This window comes from Caloenas nicobarica, chromosome Z (assembly GCF_036013445.1).
Source record: "Caloenas nicobarica isolate bCalNic1 chromosome Z, bCalNic1.hap1, whole genome shotgun sequence".
Lineage (NCBI taxonomy): Eukaryota > Metazoa > Chordata > Aves > Columbiformes > Columbidae > Caloenas > Caloenas nicobarica.
This window is the reverse complement of record NC_088284.1, coordinates 26,780,459-26,806,749: the sequence shown is the minus strand read 5'-3', so window position 1 is coordinate 26,806,749 and position 26,291 is coordinate 26,780,459. Positions and strand designations below refer to the sequence as shown.

The window sequence follows — 26,291 nt, the reverse complement described above, 5'->3', positions numbered from 1 at the left end:
ATAGGTACTTCCCTGAATTGGGGATTCTTCCTGCTGCTCTGTCGTATTCTGTTGATACGGTGAACAGGTTTGTGCGTGTGTTACACATGGTGTGTATGTAAGAAGCTCTTTTGCCTTACTTGAGCTGACGCTTTGAGGGAACTGTTACAGGAACTGGGTTTGGTGTTTCCAAAGGGAAAAAAACTGAAAAAGGCTAAGGAGTATTAGTGGGTTATAATGACATTCCAGACCAGTCAAAAGTGGAAAGAATTACATCTTCCGTCTTAATTTCTGAGTACATGCAGAGTGCTCTGATGTAGCCTGTCGCTGATCATTTTTACCAGAAAACTCCCCAATTGGTGTATATATCTTTGCAAAAAGGCAAACACTGATCAGAGGATGAGGTACTGCTAGAGCTGCTTGTGACTGTGAAAAGCTTTCCTAAGAAATGTGTTTCTGTGAAGTCTTGGGATTTTCATGTTGTCAGCTTCTTACCCCAGGCATATCAAGAGCAGGTACATCTACATCTTAGGCTGCTGTGTAGTTCGGAGATGCACAGTTTATATACTGGAATTAGAGTAGACTCGGCAGTGCAGCATGTGGCACAAGTTCATTTACTCTGTTTCTCAGAGCACCAGGTCCCAGCAGAAAAAAATTAAACCGTATAGCGCTCCACTGCTTAAGTACCTAAACTAGTTTGGGATCTCTACACTGTCTGCAAACCCAATTTAGGATACATCCAAAGAAGCCATCTCCTGCGAGATACAGCCACGAGCCTCCCAAATTCCCGAGATGAGACACAGTCTGGGGCACCATTGCACCTCAGTGCTGCTGTGACGCACATGACCCTCCAGCAGAGCGGTATTCGACAAGAGCAAGTATGGCAGATGCTATTTTGGCCAGAAACTGAAACACGCTGCTCCAAAATTAAAAGCATGAGCCTTTAAAGCCTGGGATGATCAAGCTGAAAATGGCCTAATTCCCACTTACGTGTACCGGGACAAAAAATACTACTAAAAAAAATGGAATAGGTATTACTTGCATGTAAAACGCCTCAACTTTTAGGTGGAAAAACTCCACACCGGCACCTAGGAAGGGGCTTGATGCAGGTCCCACAGCCGTTCCCGCACCGCACCCCCGGCCCCGGGACAGGGCCCCAAGCCGCGGCCGTGCGAGACACGCTGGCCCAGGCGGGAGGCGGCCGAGCCGCCGGAGCTCCAGCCGGCCTCGGGCCCCCCGAGGCAGCACGGCGAGGGCCCCGCCCGCTTCCCTCGCCTCGCCCCGTGGGCAGCAGCCTCTGCCTGACAAGGCGTCCCCGGGGGGGGCGGGTGGAGGGCGGCGGCCGGGACCCAGCGCCGGGCGCCGAGCGCCCTCTCCGGGCGGGGCAAGGCCCGGACGCGGCGGGCCTGGGCGGGCAGAGCGCCCTCGCCGGCCGGGGCAGGAGGCCGCGGCGCCGCCGGAGGTGGGGTCCCGGCACTGCCCCTGCCCCGGCGCCGCCTCCTCCGCCCCAGCCCGGTCCCGCCGGCCCCTCCGCTCCCTCCCTGGCCGGCTCCGGCTGGGGCTCGGCGGCTGCCATTGGCTTAGCGGCCCCATCCGGGCACTCGGCGCAGCGCTGCTCCTCAGCCCGGTCGTCCCAATATGGCGGAGGTGAGCGGGGAAAGCGGGCTGGGGCGCCGGTGTTCAGCCGGCTCCCCGGGGGGCCCCGCCGCCGGCAGGCCCCCCTCACCCGCCTCGACATCCCCGTAAGGCGCCTCCGGGGCGGCCCGGTGGCGCGGAGGAGCCGGCGGGGCGGCGGGGCGGCCGGAGGAGCCGCCGGCGCCGGGTCAGCGGGAGCCTGCGCGACTAGGCCGCACGGCGGGCGCCGCGCAGCGCGGGTGACGGGTTCGCAGCCCGCGGGCGGCCGACAGGCCCCGGCCGGGCGCAGAGGGGGGCGCGGCCGCCGCGCCGGGGCCCGGGGAGAGCGGGACGGGCCGGCGGCGTCGCCGCCGCTGCGCGGGCGGTGGAGTAACGCCCGGCGGGAGGGAGGAGGAGCGAGCTCCGGGCTTGGAGCGGGGAAGAGGCGGCAGCCGGTCCGGCTGCCTCCGCCGCTGCTTGCCTCTGTCATGTCCCGCCCGGCCGGGGCCGGACGGAGCGGGAGCGCCGGCCAGGCCGGGCGCGGCTCTTGGGGGTCTTCTGCCGGCGGAGGAGAAGGGGAGTGTCAGGCGGGGAGCGAGTGAAGGAAGGAGGGATGGGAGAGTGTGAACGGGCTGGAAGGGCCAGCAGGGCGGGACGTGGGAGCCGAGGCCGGTGGCGGGGGAAGGGGGCAGCTCCGGGGGCGGAGGGGCTGGAAGCGTGAAACGAAGAGCCCTGCGTGCTGCCGGGCCGGAGGGAGCTGCCCTCACCTCGCTCTGTCTTTTCCCCGCAGGCTTCCTTTGGGAGTTCGAGCCCAGGTTCGTCCTCGACCACCTCCTGCTCCGGCACCCGGCCTGCCACCTGCACGCCGCTTTCTCCTTCCTGCTCCTTCCCAAATTTATCCCCTCGTAGCTTTCTTAACGCTTCATGTGCACGAAATTCACCGCCTGCCAGATTTTTAAGAGAAGGAGATGTGCACTGTGGAGTCCTTCCCTTAACTCCGATTGCAGTTAGTAATTGGTTGCTTGGAACCCAAAATGAAAACAAAGTTTTGTAGCGCTTTTAAGTCAGCCTCTCATTAAAGCCATGTAGTCTGGAGAGAGCCTGCTTCTCTTTTTGCTGATAACTACAGGCTTGTGTAAATTTTTCACTTCTTGGTAATAACAGGAGATGTTTAAAATCATAATGATCAGTAATTTTTAAGGCTTTAACTGCTGTTAAGGTTTTTTGGAATACTTTACACAAGCAAACAGTCAACGTCAGCAGGGCTACTCTCGGAGAATTATTTGGGGAATATACTTGCTTCTGCGTAACTGCTTTCTGCTTTGGCTGCTTGATATGTTTTATAGCTATTTGTGAAATTTAGTGAGCTTGTATTTTTAAATATGGTTTTAAATATTTTAAATGGGATATTTAGCATTCAGAGCTACCAAAGAAGTGGAACTTTTTAATCTAAAGTCTGTGATCGGAATAGAATTTCCGCTTCATTTACTCAAACGTGAGTTAGAACAGTGATTAGACACGATATTCTTGAGCACACACATATATAAATATATATTAGATTAAGGCAGTTGACGCTTCTTTAAAACTGGGTCAGGATATGATGGCCAGCTGTAGGAAAATTCCACATGTAATGTCGTTATTCTAATTGAAGTAGTTATCAGCTATATTGAAAGTTCTATGAGACCATAATATGAAAACCATGTGAATAAAAAACATTTTTGGCCTGAATACTCCTTTACAGTATGATATCATGAACTCTCACAGTATTGTCTTTAGTGAGCTAAACAAAGTTTAATTATATAAGGAATGAACGCTTAGCATAATTGCTGAAAAAATAATTAGATGTTTTACGACTCAGAAGTGTTAGTATATACAACTGTTATTTTTCAAGGCTGGAAGCACTGCGAAGACGGATACTGCTTTATTTCTTTGAAGAAGTTTGAAAACGTGTAGCTATTTCCTTCAAAACTTCTAAATAAGTTCTTACATGTAAATAATTCTTAAAAGACGTTTTCTTTGCTGGTTTTAACCCAAGGGTTGTGACAAAGCAGTAGTATGTAAGAACTAGAAGAGGAAACCAGAAGTAAAAGACAAACACCCCAATTAATTTCTTTCCCCCATCCTGGAAAGCTATGAGAAAGTCAGTGTTAAAGAACAAAAAAACCTTGTAGTTCAGTGATTTTCATTGTGGAACACTGGCTTTGCAGTGCAGAATATTTGCATCTTTAAAACTTGTTGAATCTAATTATAACCTTTTTTAGCAGTTGACAAAATGCACTTAAAATAATAACTACTTTTTGCATGACTTGTATCTAGTAATGAAAAAGTGTCTCTTGGACCACAGAGCTGTCACAATGACTCGTTAATTAATGTGATCCATTAGAAGCATTTTGTCATTTCCATTATATTTTCCTCAATATTTCTTGAAGCTGCTTTGTTTATTCTTTCTTTCAAATCAATTGCTAAGAATTAAATTAGTTTTCAGAGAAGGTCCATCTGTGAGGCTGAACTAATCTGAAGCTAATCTTACTGGTTTTTTGCTGTTAGTAGGAAGCTGATTCTTAACCTAGATTAGCTGTTTATGAGTGAAAAACTATGCTAATTACCATATAAAATACATATGTAGGATCAGAGTCTATAGATCAGGGTCTTAGAGCATCAGGAATCTTGTGATGTATGTGCCTTGTACCTTAATGATGATTTCAATGATGTTTTGAACAATCTTTTATTCAGTAAAATACTAATTTGGGATTGTACTTTCTGAAAGTCTGTTTCAGTAGTCTAGGTACTTCTCCCAAGTATTCTATACTACAAGAAAGAAAACTGCATCTGTTATTTACAAACACAAAAAGGGAATGCCAGCTAAAACAACTGAATTTGTCAAGTAGTTAGGAATTTATTCCAGTTACTCCATTGAGATTTCTAACCCTTTATGTAAAAGAATACATACAACTATTTTTTTGTGTGTGATGTAATTTCCTGTGTTGGTATAGGAAAAATGACTCAAATTAGGTTTTTTTGATAGTTGGCTCTTTATCTTCTGAGGATCATGACTTTGACCCATCTGCTGAAATGCTGGTACACGATTATGATGATGAGCGAACTCTTGAAGAAGAGGAAATGATGGAAGAAAGCAAAAATTTCAGTTCTGAAATTGAAGATTTAGAAAAGGTAAGATAGTCTCGCTCTCTTGTAAGTGTCCATACATGTTGTAACTTTTCTAGTGAAAAAAACACTCAACCTGTTCTTCAGTGTGTATTGTATAATGCAATTTCCTGCAACACCCCTTTGCAACTTGTCAAAAAAAAAAAGAAAAGAAAATCGGGTTTGGTTATGATACAGCAGTGCATCCTCACAAAAAGGCTGCGCTTAGCTTCTCAAAGATACTAGTGTTATGTTAAGTTCAGATTATTTTTTATTTAGTTGTCCTTTTTCTTTTGTAGGGAAATAGCTGAAGCAGGTTTTAGAGTCGTATCATCTAATATCACCTACCACTTCTAAGCTTTATAAATCTGATATAAGTTGAAAGTGTACATTTTGCATACTGTTAAGTGACAGCTAGCTGTATTTCATTCTGTTTTGTTTTTCATTTCGGTTTTGCATTTCCGATATGCAAACAAAGTCTTGTTTTTGTCATGATGGATCATGTTCATTTGCTACGTAAATGGTAGGTCTATGTCTTAAGTTTCATCAATTTGGCATTTGGCAGATGGACGAAATGACCAGCATGCTCCCTGGCTTTTTCTATTTCTGTTCTATTTTACACTCTTTAATTACATGTTTTCCCTAATTACACCTCTTATTCATATGTGGAAGTGCATCACCCATTTTTAACACCTGCTGAATGCTGAACCACCCACAAATTAATGCTGCTTGCATTACTGTTCTGTGACCCACTTACACCATTCAGCATAACTGCAGATTTTGGTCAACAGAGTTCCAGGAAAGTGTAATTTTTAGCATAAAATATGAGGCTATGTTTTTGTAGCCCATGTAAAAACAAATTTTCTGAATGTGGTTTTGACAGTGTTTATGTTCCTGATTGGTTTTGGTTTGGTTTTGGTTTGTTTTGGTTTTTTGTCCTGCTACCTTCACAATTACATTTTTGCTGATTATGAACTTGCAATTGTAATAGCAAAACAGCTTGCCAAATCTGGTGTTTAAAATGGAGTTGTTACTCTATAAGATGATACTATTGCTTCTACAATAGGAGGAAATAAAACTGAGCACCACTCTTCCTAAACACTTTATTACATTAGGTCTCAATCCTGGCAGGACTTGGACGTGAGTTTATGTTTACCTGTTGCGAAAAGTCTTTGCAGGACTAAGACCTTATCTGACTAACGAGAACAAGTAATTTAATCAGTGTATGAGTTCAACAAGGAATTTTTAAAAGCAATATAACTTTTAAAGGTATAAATTTTGGAAAATATTTTTAGTATTTTGACAGATTGAATCAGGTAACTAAAAAAACCTCCACTGTTTTATTAATTGTATTAGGATGCAAGTATGATGATGTTTACTAAAATCACTTGATCAAAAGCTGTTAGAAAAAACCCAAGTTATAAATAAAGCCTTTGTCTTCTTTTTTGTCTTCTGTATCATCAACAGTCTATTACCTTCTCAATGGTCATTATAAAATATATTGTGCAGGAGGTGGAAAGCAGGGCCTAAAAGCTGCTATACTGATTTACTTTTGTGGGTTTTTGCACTCAGGAAGCTGTAACTATGTAGGACTAAAGTCTTCAAGATTTTCTGCGTTTCTCTCTTGTAGACTGGTTGTTAGTTTTTCTAGGCTCTCTTCTGTCTTGAAAAAGTGTAGGCAAATAGTGCTTTACAGTATGAGTCAGGTAAGGAGTGGATTTCTAATAATTACTCTTTATTTTCATCCAGTGAACAGTTTTCTTCAATAGCTTGATGGGACTTCACTATATGGCAAGAAGCATGATTATGAATTGTTTCAGTCCTGTGCCTGAGAATATTTTAAATCCTTAACCAGGATTCCTGGTTTCAATCAAGTTTTTCTTTGTTTGTTTTTTACTTTTAAAATTTTTTTTTAGAACATGTCTTAAACTTTTAGGCCTGAACTGTGTACAAGTATTTGGCAATGTGTTGAAATGTTTGTGAATCCTCTTGTATTAGGAAGGAAACATGCCATTGGAAGATTTACTGGCATTCTATGGCTATGAACCCACAATTCCAGTTATGGCAGGTTCCAGTGCGGATAGCTCTCCTAGTGAACTCGCGGATGAACTTCCAGATATGACTTTAGATAAAGTAAGTCAAAACCATTTTCCCCTGTGTTATGATTTAAAAGCAGAAATCCAAATGACTTTAAATCATATTTCTCTGTCTCTTGGTGTTACAAAATATTTATCTTTGTTAATTTCAGTATACAATATTACTCTGAATTCATTCTTTTTCAAGGATGTTGAGGATCTAATTCTAATTATCACACTTCAAAATGCATAGCAACTTCAATGGACTATATTACTACAAATGAGAAATTAATAAGTTCACAGTACTTCTAAAACGCATCCAAAGAATTTTAAATAGATGGGGTATTTTTAATAGAAGTGCGATTTTTTTGATAATGTATGCAATGTCCAGAAATAATAATTCTGGCTTCCAACACACATGTCAAGTATCAAAACATGTGGATAACTTGAAAATGCACTCCTGAATGTTTTGGAGTGCTGCTTTCAAGTGCATATTATTTGAAAGTTCTCAACTTTGGGGAATGAGAGATTGTTTTATGTGCAGCAATGTGTCGCACATTGCTGATGTAAAAGCCCAAAACTTCACTTTTTGTGATTTGCAAGCTAACTTTGAATTCTGAGATTGTAATCTGATTTTTGACTGTAAAGCATATGAAGCTAGTAGTTTGCATTATAAAGTATATAGGTAGTAAGTATATGTCTTTTTTTTAAAAACTTTTTGTAAGTATGATGTAATGGTGAGCTCCACAGAAAGTAGGGTATAATGATGGTTCTGCACATCTGATTCTCATTAGGATTCACGATTGTGTTGAGGCTACAAAAATGTAGTCGGCTTGTTGTCTAATACAGTTCTTTCCCTTCCAAACATCTATACAGAGGGGTTCAAACATGTCTGCTAGTGGAGGAAATGAGCTTTTTCTTTCTTACTATCTTTTTTTGGTTTGTGTTTTTTGGGTTTTTTTAACATACAGCACTGTGATTTTTTTTTTTTTGGTGCTTGCGGAAAATAGTAGGTTATTTATTATCTGTAACTGTCCTGTCAGCAAAAGTCTACAGAAGTGCCTGGCTGGTTTTTTGTTTTTGTTTTTTTTCCCCGAGTTTAAGGCTTTTAAAGCTTTGGTATATTGTGATGCAAAGAATTGCAGAATTCTAAAGATTGAAGGCAGTTTCCACTGGCATTTTTCATTGCAAGCAGTTGGAGGAACATCTGAGATTGATGTTTGCAGAAGTTACTTCTTGTGCATTTATTTTAATAGAAGGCAAATGGGAAATGAACTTCTGTGTTGAACTCTGAAATGAATGGTTATAGTTGTTCTTAAGATTTAGGAAGAGTGAACTAGCTTTTGAATTAAGGGAGTATGATCTGCTAAATTTACTTACGGTAAAATAATTCATTTTAATTAATGAGACTTACAGTTTGCTGAATATAAATGCTCACCGGTTTATACTTAATAGTCAGTCTGAGGTTTTATTTTTTTGTTTTAATTATACAGGAAGAAATTGCTAAAGACCTCTTGTCGGGCGATGATGAAGAAACACAGTCCTCTGCCGATGACTTGACACCATCGGTTACTTCACATGAGGCTACTGACTTCTTTCCTCGGCCATTACGATGTAGGAAACCTAATTTTATAATAGTACTCAAAAAGTCTTAGCATCATATGTAGCTTCCTAGCTTAAAATGTCAAAATTGCAGAGTAGCATTGACTTTACTGGGAATTGAGAAACAGCACTTTGCAGGATGTTGTACATGAATGTTGTCTTTGGTTCGTATTACTGATCACCTGAAAGACTTACATTTGGTACTGTGCTCAAAGCACAAAATTAATTTCTCTACAAATACAATAACTTCATAATTAATAATTAATGTGGTATTGAGCAACACCCATCATGACTTTCACTATGTTAGTGAATTACAGGAATATGTAACCCATTCTTTTAAATTAGTGTTTCTCTACTAAAATTTTTGCTGCTGCTTTTAAGCCAGTGACTCCTCCATGCAGCCTGTGAATGTCAACTGGGACGTGGTTTCCTTGGTTATTTCCCTTCACACATTCAACACTTCCATAGGACTTCATGGGGTGAGCCAAGGTGCTTTTATATGGGATGGGGCCTATAAACCCATGACCACCAAAATTTCACTACCTGTGGAGCTGTTATGGGAAAGATCTAAGAACCAGTGATTCAGGTATCCAACCTGGAGGAGATATTCCTCATTGCCTGTTGCAGCTCATTTGTTCACTGGTGTAATAGAGCAATGTGGTGGATTTTTGTCACAGTTTTAATTTGACAAGTATCTTAAGCTATTCCAAGGGGATTTCATCCTTCTAGAGAAGGTGAATGATACAGGACATACACTGCCTCAGTCATCAGCAATTGTAGCCCTTTGCACAGTGCTGATGGTGTAATCAATAGAAGATACTTTAGTGAAAGAGAGTTACAAAAACCTTAAAAATTATAATGTCCTTTTTTCATTTAAGCAAACCCCAAACTTGCTGGCACTTAAACATCGCTTGTGAACTGTTAATGAATATAATACTGAAAGTGTGGCAGCTTTATAGAAAAGATTTTTAGCCTTTCGTCTTACTGAGGATTAAGAAACTGCCAGCGTTGTTTTCAGCTGTCATGGTTTTCTATCAGAATGTTACTTCCTCTACTAGAACTTTTGGCTGGACATCTTAAAATCAAATATCCACCATTTCAGAGAGGGAGGTGTCAGTTCTCTGTGCTGTTGGCAGTTTCATCTTTTTTCTGGTCTCTGTCTATTTCTCAGCTACTAAGATAACACTAAGTTTTAGACAAATGTGTCTTATACATAAAATAGGCTATTTTATTAAATTTGCATTAATTTGGAAAAAATAATGGTTATCTAGGCATATTGTTATTTCATGTGTTCATGTTAACTTCTTGCTTGCTACTTCTAATAACAAAACCAGAGACTGGTAGTTGTAGTAATGATTACAGAAGAGAAGCTGCAGTCCATACAGTCTTGGGTATTGCCTCTGATATGGACAATTCTGTTCAGTTGTGATTAAGCTGAAATTGCAACCATGTTTATGAGCATGTTATTTCTGAAGTTTGAGAATACAAAATAGCTTTAATCGTATCAGAACTGTAGATTCCATTCTGCCAGGGATTATACAGCTATAAAAATAGAATTACTTCAGAACTCAGTACCATGGTGCTCCAGATTCTAAAATATGAGTTCTTCTCTGGAGTACTGTATTAAAACTGCTTGGAGTGCTCTGCTGTATTTCTTTCTAAGGCAAGGTGTGGGGGTGAAGAGGAGTAAGCGTCTTCTGCTGATTCCATTTTGTATATCTCTTCTGTATCTTCACTCCATGCTGAGGCAGCCTTGTTTAAAGGAACGTTTTGAATGCCTATTAAAACTTCTGATGGAAGTTTTAGTAGGTAATAAAGATATGCCTTCAAGTTTACTTTCTTTGTGATTAGCCTGAGGCTAAGTCATAGCTCTGGAAGTTTTCTGTTTCTCTCATACCTCTTCTGTAAGGTATAAACCTTTACTGGAGAAAATTGATGAAGAAAAATGATCTCCTTTCCTTTTGACTGTTAGAAATATGGTACATTGTCTCAGTTGCAGTCATGATAAATATTTCAATTCTGCAGTATACAAGTGCCTTCTGACTTCATTCTAGTTTGATAGAAATGTAGATCAGCAGGCTCATGCTGAGTGTCTCCCAGAATAAAAGCAGATGTTCCCTTTAAAACTAAAGGGTATTTTGTAGTTCTGTGTTTGAATTGAAAATTCTTCCTAGCTAAAACCAAACTTCTTTGTGTCTGAAGCAAACACTACGTGTGATGGAGATAAGGAATCAGATGGTGAAGATGTAGAGGCAGACAATGGTAATTCATCTGAAGATTTGAGAAAGGTAATAATTATATCTTTAAAAAAAAAGTTTTAAAAAACTTCACTGTTAAGAAAATGCATTAAGATTTATAGTACATATTTCAAATAGTACCTTAATTCTGGAATTTTCTGCCACATGCCAGGTAAATGGCATTTTTAATGCTGCCGTGCACAAAATATTAAGTTAATACCTTTTTTTTCTTATTTTTCTTACGTCTTCAGGAAATAATGGTTGGTTCACAGTACCAGGCTGAAATTCCACCTTACCTTGGCAGATGCAGTGATGATGAAAAGGGTAAGTTCTTCTGACTGTTATAGTTTATATTTGATGTTTTCACATAGAAGTTGATGGAAAAATGTTATTTAAATTTATAAGGTAAATACAATGGCTTAGTTAAAGTCTCAGAGACCTTAAAAGAAGCCCACTGGAAAACTAAAGTAACACAACCACATAATTATATCTCAGAAATGTGATTCTTCAACTTTGAGAGGACATTCTCAAAAAAACATCAGAGGATGGGTTAGAGTGTTAATTCTGAAGTAACTAGTGATATTAGGAAGCAACAAACTGTGAGTCAAGAAGGAAATATTTTCATCAGAGTATCATAACTAGTCTGTGAGCGTGTAACTTAGTTTACACTGAAGATCTTCAAAACAGTATTTTTCTTTGCTGTTTTTTTGCCAAGCGCAACAGTGCAGGTTACAAAATTGATAAGGAAAACAAAGCAATAAACTATTTTAAATCTCCATAGTGTCAGTAGAAGATGTAGGTCCTGATACACTGTTTTGTAAAAATATTATGTTTTAAGTATGATGTTATTGCAGTGTAAATTTGGGTTAAAAACAGCAATTGTGCTAGAGTAGAAAAAAGAGCTTATTTAATAGAGTTTTATTTGGTATCTTTAGAAACCTTCACTATGGGAAAAGTATAGCACATATAGATGTGGAAGTGAGAAAGCAAATAATGAAATAAATTTGCCCATAGGTGGAACAGCTGTGAAATGAAGGAAGAGTTTGGAGGGCATGTTAATAAATGAAAAATGTTCTGGTTTTTTCTGTAAGTTTTCAATATACTGCAAGTTACTTGTGTTCAAACTGTAGTATTTCATGGGAATATTATTCCAGTGAAGTAAATCGGGTCTTTTCACCATGTTTTGAAGAATGATGATCTGCAATAGAGAAGAATACATGTTTGGTATGGATGGAGCTGGAAGCATTAGGAAGCAAACATCTCTTGTGTTGCTTGAGCTACGGAAGTCTCGTAAGATTCAAGCATAATGCTTGTGGGTTGTAAGAAATGGAGTAGTAAGAACTGGGTTTATCTGGATAGTCCTTTTACTGACACGTTTTGACTTCTCCTCAGTGAAGAACTAGATAGAGAAGGGCCAATAACCAGAGGATGACCAGGAAGGGGTTAATCTGACAGCTTTCTCTGGAATGATCTGGTGCTAGAGAGAACCAGTCAGAGTCTTGTCTGATGGCAAGGCCAAGAGCAAAGAGGAAGATCCCACATGGGAGAGCCAGAAATGCTCCTCTTGAGGTTATCAGTCATAGACTCCAGCAAGAAGGGATAGCTTGTCTTGGTCATTAAATGAGGTTGAAGCTGAGGTTTGGCAGTGCTCAGAGAGGTTGGTCCTGGCTGGTAGGGGTGGAGGATTCTGTAAAAGCCACTTCTGTAGAATCATAGAATAGTTTGGGTTGGAAGGAACCTTCAAAGCTCATGTAGTCCAACTCCGCTGCAATGAGCAGGGACATCTTCAACTAGGTCAGGTTGCTCAGAGCTCCGTCCAGCCTGGCCTTGAATATCTTCAGGGATGGGGAATCTACCACCTCTCTGGGCAACCTGTGCCAGTATTTTACCACACTCATGGAAAAAAAATTTCTTCCACATGTCTAGCCTGAATGTCCACTCTTCCAGTTTAAAACCATTACCCTTTGTCCTTCCGGAAAAGCCTGTGATGGCAGACAGGGCTTAAATTTCTGTGGTGTAGTCCCAGCTACCAGAACTGTGCTAGAAGGCAGTTCTGCTCTTCTGTAAACCTTACAGAATCACAGAATCACAGAATGTTAGGGATTGGAAGGGACCTCAAAAGATCATCTAGTCCAATCCCCCTGCCAGAGCAGGAACACCTAGGTGAGGTTACACAGGAAGGCGTCCAGGCGGGTTTTGAATGTCTCCAGAGAAGGAGAATCCACAACCCCCCTGGGCAGCTTGTAACGTATCTGTTTGGAAGATTTCTGTGTTCTTAAGTCAGAACAGAACTTTCACAGGAGACGTAAGTTCATTGTTCACCATAGCTTAATATTGTTTCCTGAAGTTGTATGAGAGATTTGAGGATCTTAATCTCTTCTACTGTAACAGCCATTATACTTGTGTGTTTGAATTGAGTGACATCTAGTTTCGTATTGCCAAGCGTATATGAAACATTATGTACAATGTTAATCAAATTTCTTGATCAGAATAAAGGATCTATAGTTTAATCTAGAATTGAAACGTGCACAGACTGACAAAGGTTCAGGCCAGCTCTTGCATGTTTCCAATATATGGTCTTTCAAGTAAGCTGCTTAAGAGATGCATACATTATTTCAGTGTACTATAAAGGAGGACATCTTGATTGCTTGTAAAGTATGCAACTTACAAGTTCTTGACAGCATTCAGTTGTTAGTGAATAGAAAAACAAATTACCACATTGAGACCTAGATTTCTGTTCTGTTAAGTAATTTTTGGCAAGTTTTAGTTGAACATGACTAATTAGTCACCTTTTCTTTTTGGCATGTAATATTTGGAATATTATACTCTTTTGGAATATTATACTCTTTTAAACTGTAGCTTACTTGTTGAAAACAGCTGAATAAAACTGAATGGTCTTGCTAGTTTGTTTCAGTGAGGATGATGAATACACATGATGCATAATTTGACTTGATTCATCTAGCTGTCAAGAGCTTCTCCTCTGTAAAGACTCTTATCCTTACAGAATCTGGATCTCTTCACCATACCACATTGCAAATTCTGTCTCTTAACTGAGGCTTTTGGGGTAGGAGTGAGCTGCAATTTAAAAGTAGCATGATGGTGCTAGATTTGATTATGTCGGGCTGGTGACCAGTCACTAGGGGGGTTCCACAGGGATCCATCTTAGGCTAGTACTCTCTAATGTCTTCATAAATGACTTGGACACAGGACCCGAGGGAATAGTAAGTAAGTTCACTGACAACACAAAACTGGGGGGAGCTGTCGACACTCTCGAGGGCAGAGAGGCCCAGCAGAGGGATCTGGACAAATTGCAGAACTGGGAAATCACCAACAGCATGAAGTTTAACAAGAGCAAGTGCTGGATTTTGCACCTGGGACATGGCAACCCTGGCTGTACATACAGACTGGGGGACGAGAGGCTGGAGAGCAGCTCTGCGGAGAGGGATCTGGGGGTTCTGGTTGATGGTAAGTTGAACATGAGCCAACAGTGTGCCCTGGCAGCCAAGAGGGCCACCCGTGTCCTGGGTGCATCCAGCACAGCATGGCCAGCCGGGCAGGGAGGTGATTGTCCCGTTCTGCTCTGCACTGGCACGGCCTCACCTGGAGCACTGTGTGCAGTTCTGGGTGACACAGGATAAAAAGGATACAAAGCTACTGGAGAGTGTTCAGAAGAGGGCTATGAAGTTGGTGAAGGGTTTGGAGAGGAAGCCGTGTGAGGAGCAACTAAAGTCACTTGGTTTGTTCTGCTTGGAGAAGAGGAGACTAAGAAGAGACCTCATTGCGGTCTACAGCTTCTTCACAAGGGAGGGGGAGGTGCTGATCTCTTCTTTCTGGTGACTGATGGCAGAACCCGAGGGAATGGCAGGAAGATGTACCAGGAGAGGTTTAGGTTGGACATTAGGAAAAGGTTCTTCCCCCAGAGGGTGGTGGAGCGCTGGAACAGGCTCCCCAGGGAGGTGTCACGGCCCCAAGCCTGACAGTGTTCAAGAAGAGACTGGACAACACCCTCAGACACATGGTGTGTATTTTGGGGTTGTCCTATGCAGGAGCAGGAGTTGGACTCAGTGATCCTTGTGGGTCCCTTCCAACTCAGGACATTCTATGATTGCCTCTGTATTCCTGTTCTTTGTCTTTCTGGAATAGCTTTTTATGTTATAGCCTTGAACATGTCACATCTGGCATTAACGGATTTCTGTTTTAACAGCCTATGAAAATGAAGACCATTTACTTTGGAAACCTGATGTGATCTCAGAAAGTAAAGTTAAAGAATACCTTTTTGAAACCTCCTTAAGAACAGGAAATGAAAAAACTATTGGCAGAATTCCTGAAGGACTACATACACGGGACAATGAACAAGTATGTTTTGTACCCTGTTCCATTTGTGACACATTGCTTTGTAATTAATATGTATTCTCCTTCTCTGCCTTGTATTATAAAGGCAGCAATACTAAATTATTTTTTTAAATTAGGTGTTATTGGGGTCAGGATCTTACTTGTAATTTTAAGCACATGCTTAAAATTACGACTATTGGAATATTGGCAGTGTTGTGATATGTGATGTTTCTGATTGCCATGCTGTTGACAAATCCAGCTTTTTTACTAATTGCATACAATGTTTTACATTTTTTTAATTAAACCTTACCTCAACTTTTGGATGGTTTTCTTTTGGTTGTTACTTTAAAATTTTCATCATGTATAAAACTAGGTCCTGTTTTTTACATTAGATACACTCACTGAAAGGCTAGTTTTAGAGATTTGTGTTGGATATTTGAAAACTCTGACTGTTTCTAAAGACTTTTTGTATTTTATAGGCGCTGTATGAACTTCTTAAAAGTAGCCATAATGTTAAAGAAGCCATTGAGAGATACTGCTCAAATGGAAAGGCATCCCAGGGTAAGAGAGAGTACCTGGTTTTTCAGATATACATGTTTGACCAAAAAAAAATTGTGTAGAAAAACCTTGAATAAGAATCAGATTGACGAGCACATCCCTTTCCATGATATCTTAACTAAAGATTAGGTATTATCTGACTGCTGACCAGCTGGAAATTCCTATGAGAGAAGACTGCGATTTGCATAAAGGTTGCAGGATCAGTTTTTCACCTTCCCTGCTTTCCTCCATTGCTGTTTTAAGAATGGCACAGACTGAGGAGAGGGCTGAGGGGAGCAGTAGTTTTGCTCCTGTAAGGTAGTTCTTACCCACATTACAGTATGTTTTTGAGATCATGATTAATTGTAATCTGATTACATTTATGCCAGAATCAGGAAAACATAGCTGGCTATGTAAATAAGCCCCACTCTCTTCCTTGCTGTAGTAACGTGCTATGCCAACACTAACTGGGTCTACCATGTAGTTCTATAGGTCTTTGGTAGAGCATGGAGAGCTTTGCTCAAGTTTACAGGGGAAAATGAGCTTCCATCTTGTTTGTCCATAACTTTACTACTCCCTTAAATGAAAACCAGAGTTTATAATTTAGCAAAGACTGTTCTTTGTCGTGTATTTTAACATGAATGTTGCATAAAGCAGAAGTGGAGTATGAGCTCTGCTATAAATTGATATTCTGGCAGATATTCCATGCTCAGAACTGGATCCAAAGGGAACCTGAGTGTTTACAAGTGAGATGCTGTGAAAGCTGAGTATCTAAAGCAGAGCTGAAGGGGACAATAAAGAATATTAGAGCAGTGCTTCAGATGCAGGGTTGTATCCTAAATACCACACCTTTCTAGGATTTAGATTCTTATTTTGGGATTGAAAAATACCTCTGCCCATTTGTGATTCAGAGCCCAAAATTCTGTCCTAAGGACTAGTACTCAGACTCCCCTTCTCTGCCCCAAGCGAGATGAGACATATTACACCCTCATTAAAAATGGTAAAGGATGACAATAGTGTCAGTGCCTGTCTCTTAGAGTAACCATTATGCTGTCGTCTACTCTACCCACTGAAGCTGACTGCTATTCTCAAGATGAGAATTAAAAATCCACCACTCCCAAGATGTTTTCTTAACAGTGAGACTTTACATGGGGATCTTTTCTTCTCTTTGAAGCTTGAGAATTCTGTAGTAAGGTGTGCAAAATTAATGGGGTGAGAAAGAAAGAAAGAAAATTGCCTTGCAGTGGAATGATGATCACTTTCATCTGGGAGCAGAAAGGTCTTGGTTCCAGTGTCTGCTTCCAGAAGTGTTTTGAAATGTGATGTTTGGTTTGGTTTGTTTTCTTCCCCCATTGGCTTTGAATGTCAGCTGAACAGAAACTTTTTGGATCACCATTATGAATGTAACATGCCTGAAATATTGCTTCTTAATTATATATAGACCCAAAGCCATCATCAAGAAGGAAAGCAACAATACTTGAGGGAAAAAAATGACGTATTCAAATAGTTTCAGCTATTTTTTGAGTTTTAAAAGTCATGCTCTTCTTTAGTGGATTTTGTTGTTGTTTGTAAAACTGAAATTCAATTTAAGAAATTGCAGGTTTTATCTTGAAGAAACAAACAAACAAAAAAAGATTCGGAGTTCATCCTTAAGAAGCCTGAAAAGGTGCTTTGTGGGATCTTTAGGAGCAGATAGTTGTTTGGTTTGTTTCCGATTTCCTAACATCCCTTGTTTTTCGAAAGCCTGGATCAGACTAAGTATAGTCCCAGTTGGTACCCTGGTACCCAAGGTACACCTAGCGCCAGGGTGTTCCTCCACAGCTCATTGCCCTTTTCCGGGGGTCCGCTGCCTCACTGCGGGGTTTATGAGCTCGGGGAAAGTGTCAGGAGTTCTGGGGAGTCTGTCTTACTTGCCAGATCCATCTGCTGTGTCAGCTCAGGCTTGCCCTGCTGTGTAAGTTCATGCCACCCCGTTTCTCCACTGTGATTTATAATGCCATGCATCGAGTCTGCCGAGGCCAGGATGCGTCAGAGGCAAGATTTGCAATCCTGACCCTCCCAAGACCTGTGTTCTATGTTTTGTCTTATTTGATCACTTTTCACAATGAGGCACAACTTTAAAACAGCTGGGCTCTTCTTAGGAGTGGTCTTATGCTCTTTAGGGGCCTACAGGGGCAGAGGTAGAGTAATTACCATGTGCACCCCTGTCTTTCGTAGCCTGAAGGCAGGCTGCTTCTATAATGGCGTAAAAACTTAACGATCTCACTGGTAGAGCAGTGGGCTGCCCTCTGTCCTGAGGGTCTGTGCTGCTTGCCCAGTATTCTGCTGGGGTGTAATAGAGTGTGATTCAGTGTTAGAGGCTGGTCCCTCATTCAGGAACACTCATGGTCCCCAAAAGCCACCCACTTCACCTTGATCTAACAAAATACAATCTCTTCCAGTTAAGGAGAAATGCTGCAGATACTCAGTCTCACTCTCGCTGGGCTTCTGCACTTATTTTTCATGCAGATTGGCCAGTTGAAGGGGTCCCCATGGAGTGATCCTTATTGTATTTCTCTGGTTGTCCCCTTGAGGTCTGGCACATACCCCAGTTTTAACAAGAGGGGCTACCTTAAATTCTGATTCATCTATTTGACTGTCATTGCTAGGTTCTTGATCGGAGTCCTCCTGAATGTCTCCATTCCAATCTTCCAGGGAAAGGATTAGCTTACACGTTTTTACAGGATTGAGGGGGATGGCAGCCTGAGTTATTATTAGTTCTAGTTTATCTTCTACCTTTCTGTGTTTTCCTTTTTCCTCCCCAAGTTCTTTCAGCAACTGGTCTATTCACAGAGGTAGCAGTGTTTCTTGTCACGTTCTTTGTTCTCCTAACATTCTCATTTCTTCTTCATTGCATTCCCTGTACTGATATGCAGCTCCTAAATACCTCTTCAACATCTTGTATATCAATCATATCATATCAATCATATCATATCCCTTTACCATCTCTCAGTTTCTCTTTTACAAGATTCAACTTTTTTTTTATCTTATTCCAATCAGTCTGCTTTTTGTGCACTTAATCACACAAAAATTTTAGTGAGGGGGTTAACTCCATGCCTCCATAAGTAGACAGTGATTGAATCCCTCATTCTGCTGACTACAGCAATTTTTGTCGCAGGTGAATTATTTAGAAAAGCCATCATTATGGGGTTAACTGAAAGGTTTTATTAATGATTAAAGAATGATCAAATGATAATTAATGATTGAATGATAAATGGTAATTAAGCAGTGATTTAACAATGATTTAACAATAATTAATTGATAATTAGGTGGCAGCCAAACACTCTACTAACTACACTTCTAGTAATTAAGCTTAGCTTGATATACTTGTTGCTAGCATATAATATACCTTTAGGCTTAGTGTAAAATGTCACTTGCTTTGTTTTCAGATATCAGGTGCCAAGTAAGGCAGGGGTGTCAAACTCATTTTCACTGGGGGCCACATCTGCCTTGCAGTTGCCTTCAAAGGGCTGAACGTAATTTTAGGACTGTATAAATGTAGAGGTAGTTACATTTATACATTTATACAGTCCTAAAATGTAATCCTGAAGTAAGGAGTGTCTCAGCCCTGAAGAGTGACCTCGAGAGGTCCCTCCCCTGCTTAAGGGGAGAGCACCTCTCTGCAGCCTGCTGCCATACAGGGGGGCTGCAGATATCTGTAGCATAAAATGACTGACTCGTAAACAACCCCCACTTTGGTGTATGTGCAGTTGTGCAGCTGTAGCAGTTTTATTTTGTCTAGTCCCAGATCAGGCTGATACCGTTAGCTCCTGATAAGACATGGCCTAGACTCCTTGATTCTTGAGATGACACAGCCTAGTACAGTTCTCATGGTTTGCACAAGCAGCACTGATTTCAGACAGGCCGTCTTGTTGGTGATGCCTGAACCAAAGTACTGCTCACTCAGAGTGAGACCATCCATCACAACAGGTTATTCCTTCTCTCTTTTTTCCAGCAACCACTGTTCTTTGTATCCTATGTGAAAAGACATTCTCAGAAAAATGATCTCACTCATATCTCAGTGATGTGATCAAACCTTGGCTTTTTTTATTGCAAATTTACTGAGAAGTAATAACTCTTTTGAATGTCCTTTGCCCTCAAGGATAAAAAAAACTCGGAAATCAAACTTTTATGAGTCTTTATAAACAAGAATGTTAGATTTCAGGTAGGATATCTGTACAGTAGGGGAAGGAACATGGATTTAAATAACTGAACTGTTGGGGTTTTTTCCAAATGTATTTGGATATTCATGCATTAGCAACAGAAATGTTTTATTCTCTGCAAAAGTTTTGTGAGTGAAAATAAGTTGTTTGTGCTATTTTTGTAATTGTCTAGAAGAGATGACAGCATGGACAGAAGAAGAATGCAGAAGCTTTGAACATGCGCTTCTGATTTATGGAAAAGACTTTCATCTCATACAGAAAAACAAGGTTAGTATCTTATGGTTAAATGGAAGAATTGGTAGGTGATACAATGCTGCAAATCTGTAAAAGCAATACATTTGTCAGAAGCCACGCCGAAGAGTGAAATAAGAACCAACATATTAAAACCAGCTTGGCATTTTTGTGCTGATTTTTGCTCAAATGTCACTGGAAAAGCTAGGTATTGCAAGATGAGTCAATATATTATCTCTGAAATCAACTTACGTTGACATTACTTCCATTTATGCATTTGTACTATAATTTAGTTTAAATTTGGGCCTCTCCTAGAAGTATAATATTTCCATACCGTCACTGTGGGAGGGGAAAATGCATCTTTTCTTAAATAATTTTAGTGACCAGGAAGGTGTAATTTTGCAGAAAGAGGCTTAGCTTTTTGTGTTTTCAGAAGGCATAGTCATCCATCAGTACTCTGGTTTCTTGCCAACAAGAGTTCTAATCTTGATTTGGATTGCTTCTGATTGGCTCCTCTGTGACTGAAGAATAGAGATTGGATTCCTTTTTTTTTTTTTTTTTTTAATCAAAAATATGTATAATTTGGTACAGTTGACAGTATGGATGTTTCCAAGTTTTCTGTGTATCTTCTTCATGCTTTGATTCCACCATGAGGGTTTTTTCATCGGGAGACTTGTTTTTAGGTTATGTTTCAAGTAAGCTTTATACAGCTGTGGTTGCTGCAGCTAGTCTCACTCAATACCTGGTTTAGTTTTTCCTGTGATAAATATTTTAAATGGACCTTACCAATAAATAGTAATTTATCAGAGATGCAAAAAAAAATCTAAAAATATTCTTTCCAACATGCAACAAAGCACATGAATTGATGAATTTGTTGCTATGGACCAGAATTTATCTAAGAAATCCACTGGGGTTTTTTTCTGAGTAGGTAAAATGCTGGAATGTTTAGGCAGAGTTCTGGGAGCAAGCATAATCTGATGTCTCTTGTATATGGAAAGTGTCAGCTAGACAAGATTTAGTGCATAGAGAAATTTAACAAGAGATGTTTCCTTGTCACTGTACTTCAAAGCGTTGTTAACTGGGTCTTTATATATCAGCATACGGACGTCTGTTCATTTCCTCCCCTGCCTGTTATGTTTGTGTCTGGACTTGGAAGGTGTACTGCTACACCCAAGGCATTTTGCATTTGAGTCTGATGTTTCTGTAAGTTTGATTAAGCTCAAGTATCGTTTACTGCCAGACTATATCTGGATAGAGTTGTATATTCTAGTTGTAAAACTTCAGCTGGAACTGTGGGCTCGTGATGTTTCTGCATCTAAAAATTGATATAGTTTATAAGAATATTGATAAAAGTAATGACTTTTTCTGCAGGAATATGACTTCATATAGTAACTTCCATTTGGGGGAAAGATACAAACAGTTAAGTATAGATCAAAATGAGTCATTGGAGTCCTTTATACATTCTTAATAAGACTATAATTTCATTTTGTTGTTTAAGCATTTACTGTTTTGAATATCTGTTGTCAAAGCCTCCACAGTTCTGGACTTTCCAAAAACTACTAAGTACTCAAAGTCTTTTCTGCTTCACTTATCTTAGGTCCTTGATTTGCTCAGCTTTTTCCATCTTAAGAAAGAGTCTGTCTTATAGTTTAAAAAATTGTCATATAGGGTATGAACTGAAATGCCTCAGATGTAGATACAGTTTCTATCTAGCTAGTTTTAAAAAAGCCAATAATGCATACAATAGAACAAATGTAATGCTTTTCTGAAATTGCGGATCCCTTTGAAGTCTCTTAATCTAGTTGGTTTGTTCCAGATAGTAGAATAAATCTAACAATATTGCAGGAATATGGGAACTGGGGAGATGACAAAATACAAGTCTTTGCATTGAACTTGTCAGTTCTTCTTGCTTTGTTATAGGTAAGAACCAGAACAGTTGCTGAGTGTGTGGCTTTCTATTACATGTGGAAAAAGTCAGAACGTTACGATTACTTTGCTCAGCAAACGAGATTTGGAAAGAAGAGATACAACCACCATCCAGGAGTTACGTAAGTAAAACGTTCTTGGAATATGTTTTCTGTTGCAAATCATATATGTAGAATATTTTTTTTCTCTCCTGTCATTACAGTGTAATACTGCAGTGGCTATGGCAACTGAAATTAAATCCATCATCATTCTTAGGCCTTGTTTTCCGGTTAAATAATACAATATGTATGCAATATTCTTTTAGGGACTACATGGATCGTTTGGTAGATGAAGCAGAAGCCCTTGGTGGAGCAGTGCATTCTTCAGCCTTAACATCTAATAGTCGAACAGAAACCATTCCTGATCAACAGCTAAGCATTCTGAACTCTATCACTGCCAATGAGTTGACAGGTAAATCAAAGGGAAAAAAGTCCTTTTGTTGTAACTACACAAACAATTATTTCATTTGCATTTGTGTTCATCTTTTTTCCAGCATTGACAAACAGCGTAGCTACAGTCTGCCACACTTCAGATGTGAACTGCCTGGATGACACCTTTCCTCCTATGGACAGCTTACCCCGAGCACCAGTTAATCATGTGCCTGTTGGAACAGAAGAATTGCTTAACTTGCCCAGCAATGGTGAAAGTGATTGTTTTAATTTATTTGAGACTGGCTTTTATCATTCAGAGCTAAATCCAATGAACATGTGCAGTGAGGAGACAGAAAGACCTGCAAAGAGATTGAAAATGGGAATTGCTGTCCCAGAGTCTTTCATGAGTGATGTCTCTGTAAATAACCTTGGTGTGGACTTTGAGAACCACACACACCATATTACCAGTGCCAAAATGGCTGTTTCAGTGGCTGACTTCAGCAGTCTATCTGCAAATGAGACAAATGGTTTTATCAACACCCACACTCTTCACCAACATGCTGCCCTTCACTCAGAATGACTGTGGGAAACTAAACAAACAGTGGGTACTTTATGCAGTAGTAGTAAACTTGATGGGAGCTATCAGGTTTGCTTAGTCTTTCACTGGAAGTTTGAACTTTATGACATCAGTGATGTCTTTGTATGTATAGAACTATATCTTGATTTATCAAGAGTAATTTCTTTTTTCAGTCCATAAATGTGGAGATGTGATAGGATGTTCGGCAGAGTTTGGGACTAAGAGAACTCTGTGGTGCAGCTTTAAGCTCTGCTTCAATTGTTTTTTTTGTAAAGCCTGTAGACAGAGGCCACCGTTCCAAAACCAGCACAGAAGTTCTGAACGGATTGGAGTGGCTTTTTAGTCTAAGTTACTTTTGCCGTAACGGATGCAGTGGAATAATGATGTTTACAGGTACCAATCCTGATGCCTGCTCAATGTAGCATTTTTTTTTTCTTATAAAGGCAGGGATGGGTTTCTTTAATTTAAACTGCACAAACATACAAGGATGTTTTTTTAAATGGAACCTTCTCTCATGTGTTACTAAACTAGAGCACTTCAGTTTACAAAAACAGCAAGTTCACCTTGGTGGAAGCTAGCACAAGGATCTTAACATGAGTAGGGTGTGAAGACCTACACTTGGATGCTGTTGCGAAATTCTAGGCCATGGCTACCTTACACAGAAGTAATTATGCTGCCATAGGTGTCTATGTACTTACTGGCTTAAACAGATGCGTTTTACGCTAGATTGTATTTGGATGGGTTTTGTCCACAACGTTGAAGAGTAATTGTGTACCTTAACTTCCCTAAGGCAGCTGATGTATAAAGCTACAGTCTGCAGAGCTTAGGATTTGCCACTAAACAGTCTATGTTTAGAAGATATCTTAAATTGTTTGGAGCACTGCAGTTCAAAGTATTACAGTTTCGAGGGACTATCTAGTTTATATAGGAATAATAGAACCTTGAAGTATGTATTTGAAAGTTTTTCTTTAGCGTGGATTTCATTTATTTGTTTTGGGAAGTCATTGGCTCAAAAATGGCACTTCACTACCTTGATTAAATAAGAAAGGATGAGTAAAAATGTTCCCCATAAATGCAACTATTTAACTTCAGTAATTTTTCTTTTTTTTTTCTTTTTTTTTTTTTTTTTAATTTTGAACATAGAGTGCAATTTAACCATCCAGGAAGTTCGTATTGCAAACGTTTGTTCTAATTCCTGCGGGACAGTCAAACCAAATACAGTATTGGCTTATAATATGTTGCTGTAGCATGCAACTTGCAGGGTTTTTTAATGAGAATCTGAACTTCACTTCATTATCCCTTTCCCTCCATACTTTTTCTTTGCACTGTTTGTATTACAAATTTAATTGCCACTAATTTGTTTTCATTATTCAAGTGATAAAGTTTGCATTGTTGATATTTGTAATAGTTGCTTCAAGGCTATGCTGAGTAATTAGAAAGTAGTGACTTTAATATTTGAAAGGGAAAAGGGTATTTATTATGCATACTGTGAACTGCATTGACATCCTGAGTTTTGGGTGCAGCGTATGGAGTTTTCTTTACAGCATTGGAACAAAATTGCTTTGAAGTGTTTACGCAATAGGACATTTACCATATTAAAAATGAATTAGTTTAGCACAGTGGACAAAAGTGGAGATAATTTTATAATCAGTTCTTAACTCACACATCTGAAATACTTAATTTTAGTAAGTAACGGGTGGCCTTGGCCCTGTGTTGTACTCTGACATTTTTAGCCAAGTTGTCAGTTTCTTGTTGCTGTGTTTTGTGCTGAACTTTGTACCTTTTTTCTTTTGTTTATGAATCAACACATTTTATGTAATTTTGTAAAATACTGGCCATAATCCTCCATTGTTACACATTCAAGTTTATCTATGGGTTTACAGTGAGTGGCTGGTCTGTATAAAAATCATACAAAGAAGACTGAATGCTTATACCAGTTGCACTTAAATGAACATGCCCATTTCATTAGCTGATGCAGTAATATATTCAGTTTATCTATGCATTGCTGGGCTCTTAATGTAGACAGAGACTTGTCTAAGGTTTGGGTTGTCAGCAAGTTGAATGGACACTTTAGTTATTTAATAAAGACTTTTGACCAAAATCCAGAAAATGATATGAGAGAAAAATTAATTCCAGCTAGTCTAATAGATTTTTAAATGCCGATCTTATTTACCCTGTTGGCTAGCTAGCTGGTATCGTTTACTTTTAATTCCTTGTTAAAATGAGGCAATAATTTGCAAGATTTTGTAAATATGTAAATTCTTCATATCTTTTTAGATATCTATTTCAATATTTTCTGACTACTTCTGTGTATAGTAACATTTTTGTGCATGCTTGATGTGACATTCATAAATTTGTACCACTATGACTTTATCCATGTAAAATAGCTATTTATTGAATTTTTCTTTTAAAAGCTGGACTTACTTATTTTTCTCTCAGTTTAAACATTTAAATGGAGAACTTGTTACTGTTTATTAAAAGAATTGCGTTTTGAAAGTCAGCATGAAGATAACTGAATCGCAACCTTATGAAGAAATTACATTGCCTTGGTTCTTAGATGGTGAAGCACAATTCTTATAACAAACTGTGATGAATTCTTCGTCCTTTGCCACACTCTTTCTTCATACAAACAAACCAAAAAATCCATAATGGGTAATTGCAGTGTTGGTAAATGTATCCTTTTTATGTACAGGGAATCCGAAGAGGATAGCTGATTCATTTAGAAGTGTAACTGGTGCTGTGATTATAGCAATACTTTTACTTTGGTTAGTCATATGTCATCTTCTCATGCTAGGTTTCTAAATGTTTAGTTTTCCTCTTGTCATGGTCAAACTGCTGGAGTTACTTGAAAGGTGTACGATACTGTTTGAAGAATACTAAATTGTGTACAATTAGGTCAATGAATCGTGCAATTGTTTCCTGTTCTTAATTTTTAAAACTAAGGGTCAAAAATATCAGAAAACTTCAGATCAAGTAGGACACAGTGATACTACTTAATTTAACCAAAGTCTCTAGTGAATATTTCAACTTTGAATGTAACTGATGGATAAACTGACCAACAGGGACACGATTTGCCCAGCATTACAAGCACATTATCTACAGCCAGGGAAACTAGATACAGTAATATATAAAATAATGACAAGGTTACTATTTTTTTTATTCCTATTTTTCATTGAAAGAAGAAGGAAGATACTGTCAATTGTAAAATAGATTAGGGCTGGTTATAGTCCTCTTAATAAAGCAGAGATTCCAGTTATTCTCAGTTCAAAGTACCCTGTGCATAACAAAAAATCTAGTGACAATCGGAACATGTTTTAGTATCAGATGTTCAAGAGGAAGTCGCTGTTGTTGCATTGGTTTAATATTTGTACATAAACACTGATTTTTTTTTTTTTGAGCATTATTTTGTATTTGTTGTACTTTAA

General features: G+C 39.5%; 1 protein-coding gene across 2 annotated transcripts; it reads left to right on the top strand.

The window, feature by feature from the left end:
• Positions 1-1,594: 1,594 nt before the first annotated feature.
• MIER3 (MIER family member 3) lies at positions 1,595-26,291 on the top strand. 2 transcript variants are annotated; one of them, XM_065657277.1, is made up of 13 exons: positions 1,595-1,626; positions 2,384-2,408; positions 4,619-4,764; positions 6,736-6,870; positions 8,306-8,426; positions 10,617-10,702; positions 10,903-10,975; positions 14,856-15,007; positions 15,463-15,544; positions 19,898-19,989; positions 21,874-22,001; positions 22,184-22,329; positions 22,412-26,291. In XM_065657277.1, the coding sequence occupies exons 1-13, from the start codon at positions 1,618-1,620 to the stop codon at positions 22,867-22,869; spliced, it is 1,653 nt and encodes a 550-aa protein (XP_065513349.1). In that variant the 5' UTR covers positions 1,595-1,617; the 3' UTR covers positions 22,870-26,291. The 2 variants fall into 2 exon arrangements, with proteins under 2 accessions (XP_065513349.1, XP_065513346.1); XM_065657274.1 differs by having other exon boundaries at positions 19,895-19,989.

Excerpts from the sequence above, each read along its gene's own strand:
- MIER3 (XM_065657274.1), top strand. Across the intron at positions 15,545-19,894 it reads AAATGGAAAGGCATCCCAGG|AAGAGATGACAGCATGGACA; the intron begins GTAAGAGAGAGT and ends GTAATTGTCTAG. Across the intron at positions 22,330-22,411 it reads CACTGCCAATGAGTTGACAG|CATTGACAAACAGCGTAGCT; the intron begins GTAAATCAAAGG and ends TCTTTTTTCCAG.